This window comes from Lagopus muta, chromosome 3 (assembly GCF_023343835.1).
Source record: "Lagopus muta isolate bLagMut1 chromosome 3, bLagMut1 primary, whole genome shotgun sequence".
NCBI classification, from domain to species: Eukaryota; Metazoa; Chordata; class Aves; order Galliformes; family Phasianidae; genus Lagopus; species Lagopus muta.
In genome coordinates this window covers 59,913,519-59,925,442 of record NC_064435.1, presented here as the reverse complement: position 1 = coordinate 59,925,442, position 11,924 = coordinate 59,913,519, and the positions used below count along the sequence as shown (strand labels likewise).

Genomic DNA, 11,924 nt, shown 5'->3' with positions numbered 1-11,924 from the left:
TTTCTCCTGTTTTCTGCTGCCACTGTCAGTGCCCCTGGCTTGTCAGATGATTCACATTACAGATCTCCATACCTAATACCTCCAAGCCTGGATGAATTAAACATGTTTGTTCAAAGGTTTGGCTGACTGGAGGGCAGAATGGAGCTATGGGTTGTGAACATTTCCAGAAACAGCAGCAGATCAGGCATTTTATTCCTTGTACTAGCTTTGAAGTATGGAAAGAATACTGTGTCCCTCAGCCTTACTCATTTTTTCCCCAGTGGGTGAGCAAGAGGAGGCAAAATGGAAGAAGGGTGTATTTTTTTTCATTAGTGCAAATTCCCTTTGCATGAATACTATTGACCAGAAGCCTTTATGATGCTGCAGTGACATAGCATTTATACCTAAGCTGATAATGTTAGACATTTGTTATAGTTTATTATTACTATTATTACTTCCAAATACAGATACTGAATGGTGAGCCTGTTTTTCCAGCCTCTTGAATGTATCTGCTGTCTCCTGCTGTTTCATTGTGTCAAATCTGCTATCTCCTCTCACATCCTGTCAAGGTCATTTACAGATTTAAGCATCAGAGCTTAGGTCACAGGGAAATGGTCTTCAGTGCTAAAAGCGCTATCCTTTTCCTTCCTATTTTAATTTGAGTAGTTAACTGAGGAAAAAAATAATAAAAAGGGGGTAGTAAAAACAATCCTTTAAAAAAAAAAAACCCAAACTTATTTGCAGTAAAACTTGAAACCAAACCTCTTTTATCATACCTGAAATTATCTCAGTAAGTTTACCTCATGCCAAAATCAAAACACCTGAGTTGTCTTTGTTCTTGTTGCTGTCTCAAGGCTTACTCTGAAAACAGGAGCTCTGGACCACACCTAGCTGTATAAATCATAGTGATGGCTACATAAAACAAGTCTCTTGGTGTCCCTTGTGGACTGTTCAATGAATGTATAAGACATTATAAGACGTTATTTAGAGATACAGTGGAGAGCAAATCAGGCAGCATCTCAACTGCTTCTGATCCGCTGTGTGCCTGCAGCTCTAACGCCGCCTGTGGCTCAGGCTTCCAAGAGGGTGCACCATAGATGGGAAGGCCCACCCTCAATGCCACTTTTGTTTGTTCTGTTTGAAGAGGCTTCCAGGAGACAACAATCTTTTCACCTTGGAAAGAAGGTGAATGAGGAGGAGTACAATGGATGTATGCGATAACTGCTGTGGAGCCCAGGGAAGGTGATTCAGTCTCACAAGGAGCAGGGCTTCTAAGTGTCAGTGTAGCAGGCTGAAAGCAAGCTTGCCTTCCACAAGCAATTATGTCTTTTATAATTGAACTATAGCACTCATGTAGCTAAGATGTTATTCTGGCTAAAGTCAGAAAGCCCATTAACAGCCATTAGCTGAGCTAGATTGTGGTTGTTTTATATAACAGGCCTTGAGTTATTTAAAAAAAGAAAAAACAAAACCAAAAACTTTAGGACCTGTCAGGCCTCATCTGGTCTTGAATCTCTAACCTTAAGCATAGCCTCAAACAGTTGGATGTTTCAGTAGTCAATATGAGCAAAATCTTTAATCCAATCGCATCAACCAATTAAATAGCTGTAGCGTGAGACAAGAAAGACAAGAACAGTGAGTGGTAGGTGAGGAAAGGAGTGTGTGTGCTGTGTCAGAGGAAGTGTTAGTGAGCTCTCATTGGATTGTGAGAATCAGTGAACTTCACTCCTTAGCCAACTGCACAGTCCCTACAGATGATTTGTTCCCACCCAGACATGTGAATGTCGTGATTGTTTTCCCAGCTAGTCTGCATTTATATTAGAAATGTTTAGGGATAATATAACCTGCTTAACTATTGGCAATAATGTTGCCCCAAAACTTTTGATTGTTTTGCCGAACATATATCACAAAATCATAGAATATCCCAAGTTGGAAGGGATCTACAATGATCATTGGGTCCAGCTCCTGGATTCATATATGACTACCCAAAATTCAAACGCTGTGTCTGAGAGTGGTGTCCAAACACTTCTTGCACACTGGCAGCTTGGGGCCATGCCCACTGCTCTGGGCAGCCTGTTCCTGATCCCCCCAAAAATCGTAGTATTTTGGGAACAGTGAGGTGCTGACTGTTTTAATTCAGTTCTAGTCTCTTGTATGCCTGCAATTTCTAGCTGTTGCAGGACCTCATCAAAAATGTGTTGCATGAGTCCGATGTTATACACTTAATGGAGGTGATGATAGGTGGGTAGGGAAAGGATTTTGAGTGTGATGCTGAGGTTCCTCTTAAGAAATATTCAACATATCAGCTTTTATCTCTGAAAGTTTCTTAGAATTTGAAAAGACTGATATTTCCTTGCATTTTAACTTTTCAGTCAGAACAGCTACACAAAAAGAAATATTACATTTGTTCTGAATGTTCCAAAGCATACTTGTTTCAAGCTACGCAGCCATTATCACATTATTTCTGTTGTGATTCTCTGTAATTTCTTTAAAATCTCCATTAATCCTTGTGTACTACTGATAGAATTTCAGAATTGTAAAGGAAAATCCCCAAAGCCATAATTTCTTCTGTTCCTGTTGCAAAATGTTCCTCTGTCTGGTAGCACACCAAATAACTACTTAACAACTGCATATTTGATGGCACCATATTTTAAGTCTTGCATTTTAATGTAGTCATATCATTAATGTTATTTATGTGTTCCTTACTGATTTTCAAAATACGTAGCATTATATCTAGAAAAAAACAGTATCACTGGTTATGGCTGCCATATGGCTGCGAATGTTCAGCAACCTGCAAGTTGAGTTGTGGTGGTTTTTATTAGCATATGTGCAGAGCAATAACAAAACATAAATAAGCATACGTCCTTCAGCAGGGATGGTAACAAGCACTGTACACAAATGGTTTCCTTATGTAAGGACTGCAAGGACCTTCTGCTCTGTTCCTGTCTCCCTGTAGTGGCTTGTTCTCATTTCAAAGAATACTTTTCCTCTTCCTTCTCATAAGAATAGAGGGAAAACAAAAGAAGTAGTCATTTAAAAGTTGCACAGCATTAGATCCTCTTGTGCTGTGCTTAGATGCACAAGGGCCTATGGAAGAGCTAACTGCTAGGGTAGGTCTTTGGCCCAAGTAATTTTCTTGCAAATCTTTGCTGCATGTTGTTTTAGAGCTGTTTACAAATCACTTTGAAAGAATAAGCCTTGAAATGATTAAAATATTAAAGAATGGAAATAAAATATTAAAGTTACACCATTTTTTTTTTCTCTCCACAGAACACCTTTTACCTTTAGCCTGATCCAACAGCTGCTGAGATCAGTGGAAGAGCTCCTAGTGACTGAGCATGAGATCACCAGGTATTTATAAAGAAGAACTTTACATTGGGTCTGCTGCAATCCTTCTTTTCAGTACTTTTGATTCTGTTTACTGGTGTGTGTGTTGATGTATGCTATTGATGTATCCAGAATACCAGTAAAGAATGCAGGTGAAAATGACTGGAATTCACAGTAGAAAAGCCCAAATTTTTGTGTGAGTCAGTGATGGAGAAAACGCAAATGATTTGCTGTACTAAAATAACACCAACAGGAAAAAAAAGTAAAAAGAAATTTCTAAATTGTTAAACTTTACTATGACACATAACAAAGACACAAAAAATATCCCACCCGTTGTATAAGCTCTGTGTGACAAGCTGTGTGATTAGAGACTCATCTCCATGAGCACAGAGAAGCAGTGACAGACAATGTGACAGGGACACAGCAGTGACAGGGATCTGAGTACATGTATATTGTGTTGATATGTTCACCCATGTGTGTAATTGTAAGTGAATATTAAGCTGGACTAGCAGCACAGTAGGATAAGAGGCTTGAGAGCCAAGTACTGAGTCAGACCTAAGTCTGGTCTGGATATTGGAGAGACCTAAACACTGTGAGTGTAGGCTATGGGAGGAATCAGGAGGTCCAGAACAGGTACCAGAAAGTCCCAAGGGATCGAGGGACCAGCTATCAGAGAGCCTGTCTGCATGTGTGTTACATGAGACAACTGAAGACCCAGGGATTCAGGAGGCAGGTACCAGAGAGATTCACAGTGTATGCACACATGGAAGAGGGGGTCTGGGCTCCAGCAGCTGGTGTGGAGCAATGGCCCTGAGGAGCTTACATGTCCAGGTGCCAGCAGCTGGAGGAATGGGAGATCAGAGGCCACTTATTGGACAGACTGAGTGCGTGCAGTGTAAATAATGTTATATGCTATTTATATGCTACTGATTGAAAGACGATTAAGCAAGAGAATCAGAGTATTTATTGATGCATGGCGTGCTTTTAAGTAGCATAAGTTATTACACATCTTTACAGTGGAAACTACAAAACAAATACAAGGTATCCCAGGATGGAGATTCTATTCTTTTGTGCCTTAGGAATAAAACGGTTTAAGTGTCTGAGTACAGTTTGTTATCTGGAGTCTAGAGTTTTATTTACTTCTGAAAGTTGCCTAAGAGATCCAACATCATCAAACATGTACATTTTATATGTCTCTAAAACACAGAAGGTTAGCTATTCTGTCAAAAAAACCACAAATATTTATATAACCAAATATGTATAGCTGTAGTTACCAGACAGAAGCAATATCTTCCTCTTCTGTCTGTTCCTGTTTTGCTTATTTGTGTGAACAGAAACCTAAATCCCATAAGAGCTGGTCTAATCAACACAGCAGGGCTGCAACTCTCACCAGGATAACACTGGGCTTTATGGCCCCCATTGCCTTCACTTCTTTACTTTAGATCACAGTGTAATATTGAGAAGCTCTGATTGAGCTGGGAAAATTCATGTTGAAGAATGAAGTTTGTGGTAGAAGCATACTGTCTCTACTTTTAAGTGCAGTGTTCTGAAAAGAAAGATTGCATCAGAGTGACCTCTGCTGTGGTTCTTCCATTTGTACTGAAGGCAGTATTGGATTTGTGCCTGGCCAGCCTTCTCTTTGACACATTCTGTCATTTAAAAATATTTTTAATGTTTAATACCAGTTTAACTACTGATGAATTAAGCTTTTATGGCTACAGTTAAGGTAATACATAAAGCAACCTTGTAATGACACGAGGCCTACGTCACACAAGCAAGCATTTGCAGTGTATTCTATGCATTAAAACTGTTGCCACATTCCTCTCTGGATCTTTCTGGAAAGAAAGAGGAGTGTATGCACTGAGTTGGTCTTGGGGAACATTCCAAATTCATGTTTACATTCTGCAGGATAGACAGTGTGTCCAGAATATGTTGTATTAATTGTGCATGACAAGACAAACTCTGTATCTCTTCTAACACAACAGTGTTCTACACTACTGCAAATACAACACAGAACTATGTGGCATGTGCAGTGTTTCTGGATGTCTAGCAGCCCAGCATTAATATTCAGGAATTCCTGTAACACTTCTAGTAGAAAAAAGGATCTCTGTGTAGAATGCCTACTGTTGGCCGTAAGACTTGCCTGTTTTGATGAACTGATACTCAGAAATCTTCACTTTTATTAAACTATTGCTGTGTCCAGGTGCACTTGTTTCAATGACATGATAACATCATGCAGCATATGACAGATGCCACAATAATGCTTAGGATTTTTGTCATGGTTTCTTCTGCCTGGTATGTATTAAATTTGGATGGTATAATATCTCTTGTGAAATAGAACACTAGTAGATAACTCGAAAATTTGGTGCTGCAATTCTTTTCCTATCAAACTAATTTCCTTTAAACCTGTATGTTCTTGAAGCAGCATCAATCAGATCTTGTCAGCAGCACAATGAGGTACCTACTGTATATTGTCAGTGGAATACCAATTAGCCTTTAATTTTACCACACATCCAATCAGAAGAGCTTTTGCTTTTACATGATGGCAGAAGGTCATTAAAACAAATGATCTTGCTGCTAGACAATGACAACAAAACCCCAGCTCAGTAGGCAGTATATCTGCTACTGGGCACTGATAGCACACTAAATGCTGTGCTGCACTGATTTTTTCATTCTGACTTGCTTCAGGTGATCTGATAGCCCAGAAGCTATAGCTAACACTTGCTCTCCTAACTCAACCTTTTAAGTAGCAATATTATTTGCCTCAGGCTTGTCAGTACATGGCTACTTTTAGTGCCATAACTGTTAAATTCTGCAGTTCTTTCTTCTCTTTCAACTGTTGCTTGCAATTTTAGTTAACACTCCCTTCCAGAAGGCACAGCTATCTGCTCTTTGGTAAACAGAATGATTGTTCTCTACTACTACTCAGTTCTAAATTTTCTTGTTGTATGTCACCTGGATTCTTTTCTTCATCTGGAGAGCAAATTGCTTTGCGCAATTCCAGAGTAACCTTATTGCTGTGGTACAACTGGAAGATGCTATTCACAGTTTGGAGTCAGTTCAATTACTAAGAATGCATTACTTCTTTTCACGTCCAAAAAATAACAAAACTCTCAATACTGATAGCAAATACTGTTTCCAAAACCATTTATGTTTTCAAGATGTCTATTTTAAGGTAAAATAGAGAAACAAAATTGGAAGTAGAGCATGAGTGACAGCAGAAGAACTCTCCTATATGTAAGAATTTTTGTTCAAACCTTTTCCTTTTTTTTTTTTTTTGGCTGTGATGAGTTGTTCCACTCATTTTTCTCCGCAATGCAAAATGCAGTCAGCACTGAGATCTGCTACAGAAATGCTGCATGGGAAGCAATCAGAATAAAATAAATTTACAGTAGTCAAGCTTAGGCACCCAGCAAATGACTTTTTTTGCTATTTTTTGTGGGTTTTTTTGTTTGTTTTTCAGAGTGTGCTTCCTAATTTCTTGTTAGAAAGCAAAACTTGCACTGATGACATATAGTCCCGTGACAGTTCTCAGCGTGCCTTGTAAATCAGGTTGTGAGCATCACATAGTCAATGACCATATGGTCACATCTCTTCCCATCATCTAAAACTTAGGAGAGATGATTTTCTTCAAGGAATCACCAGAATATTTTTCACAGGGAAGAAAAAAAAAAAAAAGATGTAGTGGTTACACAAGTCAGTTGTAGTCTCTGAGCCTCCTGCTAATAAGCAGTTGCTTTGGTAAGTGATGCCCTGAGAAAAGACAGTGCTTCCAGTATCCCTGGGTTAGAGATCTATAAATGTCTGAAATCAATTTCCTATACCATCTGCTCTAATTGACCTCAGGATGGTGGAAATTTTGGCTAATACAGTGTAGCAGAGCTCTAGTAACTCTGAATTTTCGCTGGCTCAGATCCTTAAGGCTTTACTTGAAGCTATTGCTCCAACACCCAAGGATTAACTTTACTAACTATTGCAAGTTGGTGAAAGGATGGAACAAAAGTGAAACCTGAAGCGAGAGAAGTCCTTTCCTCCAGGGAGAAAGTTTTAACTAAAAATACAGCTGTGGGAAAGGATAAAGATATTTCATCATTTTTGTGTCTCACACCACTAACTCAAATTTCGTGGGTTCAGAAAAGCCTTCAGGTATTCTCTGTGCTCTGTCTCCTAAGAAGTTACAGCTTAGGTCATTCAGAGGGGATTGGAGAGATGTAAGAATTTGTATGAGATGTATTTGGTAGAGAGGGCTTAATAAATAGCTGTTGTCTATATCTCCATATTTAATTTTATTTTGTAAAGTTTCTTTAAAGCCCTAACATGCTGTTTATTTAATCATCTCTTCAGAAGAGAATTTTCATGCTCATCTCTTTAAAATATATTTCTAGCTCTTTCAGTTGCAGGGGGGAAAAAAGAAAAAAAAAAAAGACAATTTCATCCACATGCACCTTAGTATTTCAGAAGTAAGCAATGAATGGAGCAGGCCAAGGATCACTAATGCACTGATCATAAGTATTAAAAAACAGCGAGCCGAATGCTAAAAGCAGGTCTGAGTGGCTGATAGTCTACGCTGTTTAAAGCATGAAATAATAATGGAAGTTATTTTCTGATGTTAGAGACAATTTGTTTTCAGGTTTGTTTCTTTTTTTTCTTTCTTTTTTTTTTTTCTTTCAGTCATGGGCCCCAGAAACTCAAAATGGACATTTTCAAATAACTTGAAAACCTGAACACCAGATATTGCTGGATCATATTTCGTGTTTTGTCATATATTTCCGGACTCACAATAAAACCTGCACAATTGCTGATGCTGCAGTCATAGATCAGTGGAGGGTCCTATAGAAAGAAACGAAGAGCCAAGAAGGCCCTGGGGAGATCTCACTGTGTGACCTTTCGGTACCTGAGGGGAGAGGAAAACACATTTTTTACGCAGTCTGATAGTTATAGGACAAGGGGTAATGGCTGTAAACTAAAAGAAGGGATATTTGGATTAGATGTTGGAAGGAAATCCTTTCCTCGAAATGTGGTGAGGCGCTGGCACAGCTGCCCAGAGAAGCTGTGGTGCCCCATCCTGGAGGGGCTCAAGGTCAGGTTGGATGGGGCCCTGGGCAGCTGAGCTGGTGGGGGGCAGCCCTGCACACAGCACGGGGTGAGGTGGGTGGGCTTTGAGGGTCATTCCAATCCAAACCGTTCTGCAATTCTACTTTTCTAGCTCTGCATGTAGAATAGTGGTTGTTGTACTATTTCCTGCAGATGCTTCCCTGATAACTTTGTCCTATGATCTGAATGTGCTGATCTTATTTTCTTACTATTTTCTGGTACTTAAGAAAGGCATTTTTTCATCTGAGCCTTTTTTATGCATTTTACATGCTTGAATACAACATAAATGTTCCTTGTAGACACATTTTTTTTCTTTGGAAGGAAAAATACCTGAGAGATTAGACTTCACAGGCTTGAAAATACCCCAAATGTTCCCTTTTGCGTGCAACTGCCTTCTTTCCTTTGGGCACAAGATAAGGACAAAAGAGAGTCCCACACTGTAAGATGCTACACTGCATAAAAGGCATGTTAGTAATGCCTAATTAATTTCTAGGTAGCTTTGTAAAGCACTGTTATAGTGTTGTGCTGCTGGCAGGTAAGAAGAAGCTCTCTGCATTTGAGGCAGTAGAAAAGGGGCAGATTCTCAATAATTATTGTTCTCTATATATGTACTATTCACATTAACGATGGGAAGCTGAGTATGCAGCCACAAAATCACACTGTCGTTCATTATACTGTTCATTATTGGAAGTCTTTAGTTTTTAGAATACAGTATTTTAAGTTCTCTGTATTCTGTGTGTCTATTCATAGGTGTTTTGAAGATTATTTAAAAACAAACAAACAAAAAACCAAACCAAACCAAAGCAACTAAATTTTAGACATTCTGGACACAATATTTTTTATCTTTATGGTCTTTTTGTGGAAAAATATAATAGTAATTTTGAATCAAGTAAATGCTGAAAAGAACATGTATACAAGCATCTTAACAAGACAAAAGCTCATAATTAGGAACTGACAAGCAGAGAGCTTAAACAAGCCTACTGACTTCCTTGTAAAGAAATAGTAATGGAAAGCAAAAATGGAAGAGCATCCCTAAAAAGATGGTATGTTTAAAAACTTCAAAAATGGAGAAAGGAGACTGAATTTGTCAGATCTGAAGTTATGTTTCTGAATAAGAAAAAGAGATAAATATTCCCCACCAAAAAAGAAGAAAAAAGCTGTTGCCAATCCTTGATATATTAGATATGGCATTCCTGCAGAAATGTTGACCCTTTCCTTTGTTAATATCTAAAATTTGATTTTCTTTGTTTTTTAAAAGTCATACTAACACTTCGGATCTCATTCCCTAAAAGGAACAAAGCAATCTTCTCTTTCTTCCAACTCAGTTTTCTACCAAGATACTTTTGCTGTCTTACAGTTTGTCAATCCGTATCTGCAGTTCTCATTACTGCTGTCATTTTCTCTCTGTATATTTTTATGTAAATCACAGTTTTAGTGCCTTTTGGCACACTTCACTGTTTCATTTTAAACCTATTGTGTCTTCCTTAAGCTCTCTTTTCAAGAAAGTATTTTTAGAGTTATTTTGGGCTTAAGAAACATTTCCTGAAGAAAAATTTTGCTAAAATTGAATGCTCTGGTAAACTGTTGTGAATGGAAGGTTTTTTGTTTTGTTTTGTTTTCCAGAAAAAGAATTTGTTTGGGATTCAGAAGCTTCTAAGTCATTGGTGCCTTGTCAAATTAAAAGTGAGCACCATACTGCCTGTCTTCAATATCAATAGCTTTTAGAATTATATTTTCAAAATTTGCAAGCTTATTTTGTCTTGAAAAGTGGTTAACAAAATTGCATCATTACTTTATAGGCATTGTGATAGAAGGAATGGAAGCCTCTAACTCAGTTGAAGTGCTTTCTATAATATGAAAATATAATTTGTGCAGCTCCAGTTCCTTCATGATCAACTGCATATTTTGGAAGCTCGGCAGTCTTTGGGTTAGATAGGTGCTGTTATTGCCTTTATGAAAAAAGGCTACGTTATTGGCTGAATTATAAACAGTCAGGAATGGTAATTTCCTCTGTATTGTGTGTTGATTGGGGTTTATCAAAACCCTTGATACTTGATAGCGCTGCATGTATATCTAGAAGGCATCCTAGATCTTCATTTCATACAGAAGTCAATGTTTGAATGGATAGTGGGGAAAATGAACTTCCTCTTCTATTTACAAAGTCTGTGGGGATTAGGAACAGGTCAAGTTTACTTCTCATCTTCACTGTGATCAGCACCCTTTGCTCTCACTATTAATAAACGATGACTCTTCATAATGATTATGCACAAACTGAAAAGGGAAAGCTTCAAGGTTGGACAAAGAAAGCGTTCTTAGACATTCTTCATTGCTTAGTCCCCTAAAACATACTTGCCGTGCATAAACAATAATTCTAAAAGGAAAGAAAAATGTGGCTTGAAAGCCTCTTTGTATCTGTGAATATAATAATTAATTGTTGTACAGCCCCATCAGAACAAATAATAATTTATTCTTCTCTCTGAAACTAATATCATCAACATCCTTGGCAAAGCTCCCAATTTCTTCTTCTAATACCAAGATCCTAGGTTTACTGATACATTTTAGAAAAAAAGATTAAAGAAATAGCAGTCTGTTATAAAGCAATCTGACATTTAGACAAATCTGAGCTACGCTCGTCAGTCCATGCATCACAATGAACAGTTTCTGCCTAATGTCATGACAAGATGTTGGTCAATAAAACTGCAATAACAATAACTTGAATACAGAGTGGATTTCCCAAATGACAAGACCTTGATTTTTGTAATTGTCATGTTGGTGTCAAGAAACTGAACAGCTGCCACATATCTTATCCATATAACGAGTAGAATCACTGTAAAATAACTGAAGCTCACTGGCATAACTTAGAATCACAGAATCATAGAATGGCCTGGGTTAAAAAGGATCACAATCATCACCCAGTTTCAACTCCCCTGCTATGTGCAGGGTCGCCAACTACCAGACCAGGCTGCCCAGAGCCACATCCAGACTGGCCTTGAATGCCTCCAGGGATGGGGCATCCACAGCCTCCTTGAACTTAGGCATGTTACTGTCATGAGGAGGCCACAATGATCTTTAGGAAAACACCTTAGTACCTTGCAAATCCTCTGGGCGTTCACTGTGCTGTGTTACCCAGAAATGCACTTTTGCTTAATATATATTTTATACGAAATCTGTGATTCCTGGAACACTTGGGAAGGATGTGCTAGTACCTAGACTGTAGTAGGAAGGCAATCAAGTGTCTAGCTGCTAGATATCAGTCTGACAGTTGTAAAGTAATATAATACAGAATCAAACACAGTAGATGTCAGAACTGTAGTTCTAGGAGACAAGGGTGTTAAAAATATGCCTGAGATAAATTAAAATGTAAGCTAAATGTGTAGCATTTTTAGTCCCAGAAGTAGCAAGTAAAATAACAGCAAATTATGACAAGAAGTTGTATGAAATATGAGCAGATAAAAAATATTTTGTCTCAGATTATATTGTTAATGATAGGTATTGAGTAGTGGGAGCACCGTTCATACCTGAAT

General features: G+C 38.2%; 2 protein-coding genes across 2 annotated transcripts in view; both read left to right on the top strand.

Moving 5' to 3' along the window:
• Positions 1-11,924, top strand: part of CTNNAL1 (catenin alpha like 1) — a 596,511-nt gene that overhangs the window by 80,944 nt on the left and 503,643 nt on the right. The gene's annotated exons all lie outside the window — the stretch shown is intronic.
• The window catches only part of TMEFF1 (transmembrane protein with EGF like and two follistatin like domains 1), a 157,613-nt gene continuing 148,938 nt past the window's right edge, over positions 3,250-11,924 (top strand). The window contains exon 1 of the mRNA XM_048939260.1: positions 3,250-3,330. Coding sequence (XP_048795217.1) covers positions 3,318-3,330 — 13 coding nt within the window. The 5' untranslated portion in view covers positions 3,250-3,317. The remainder of the gene's footprint in view (positions 3,331-11,924) is intronic.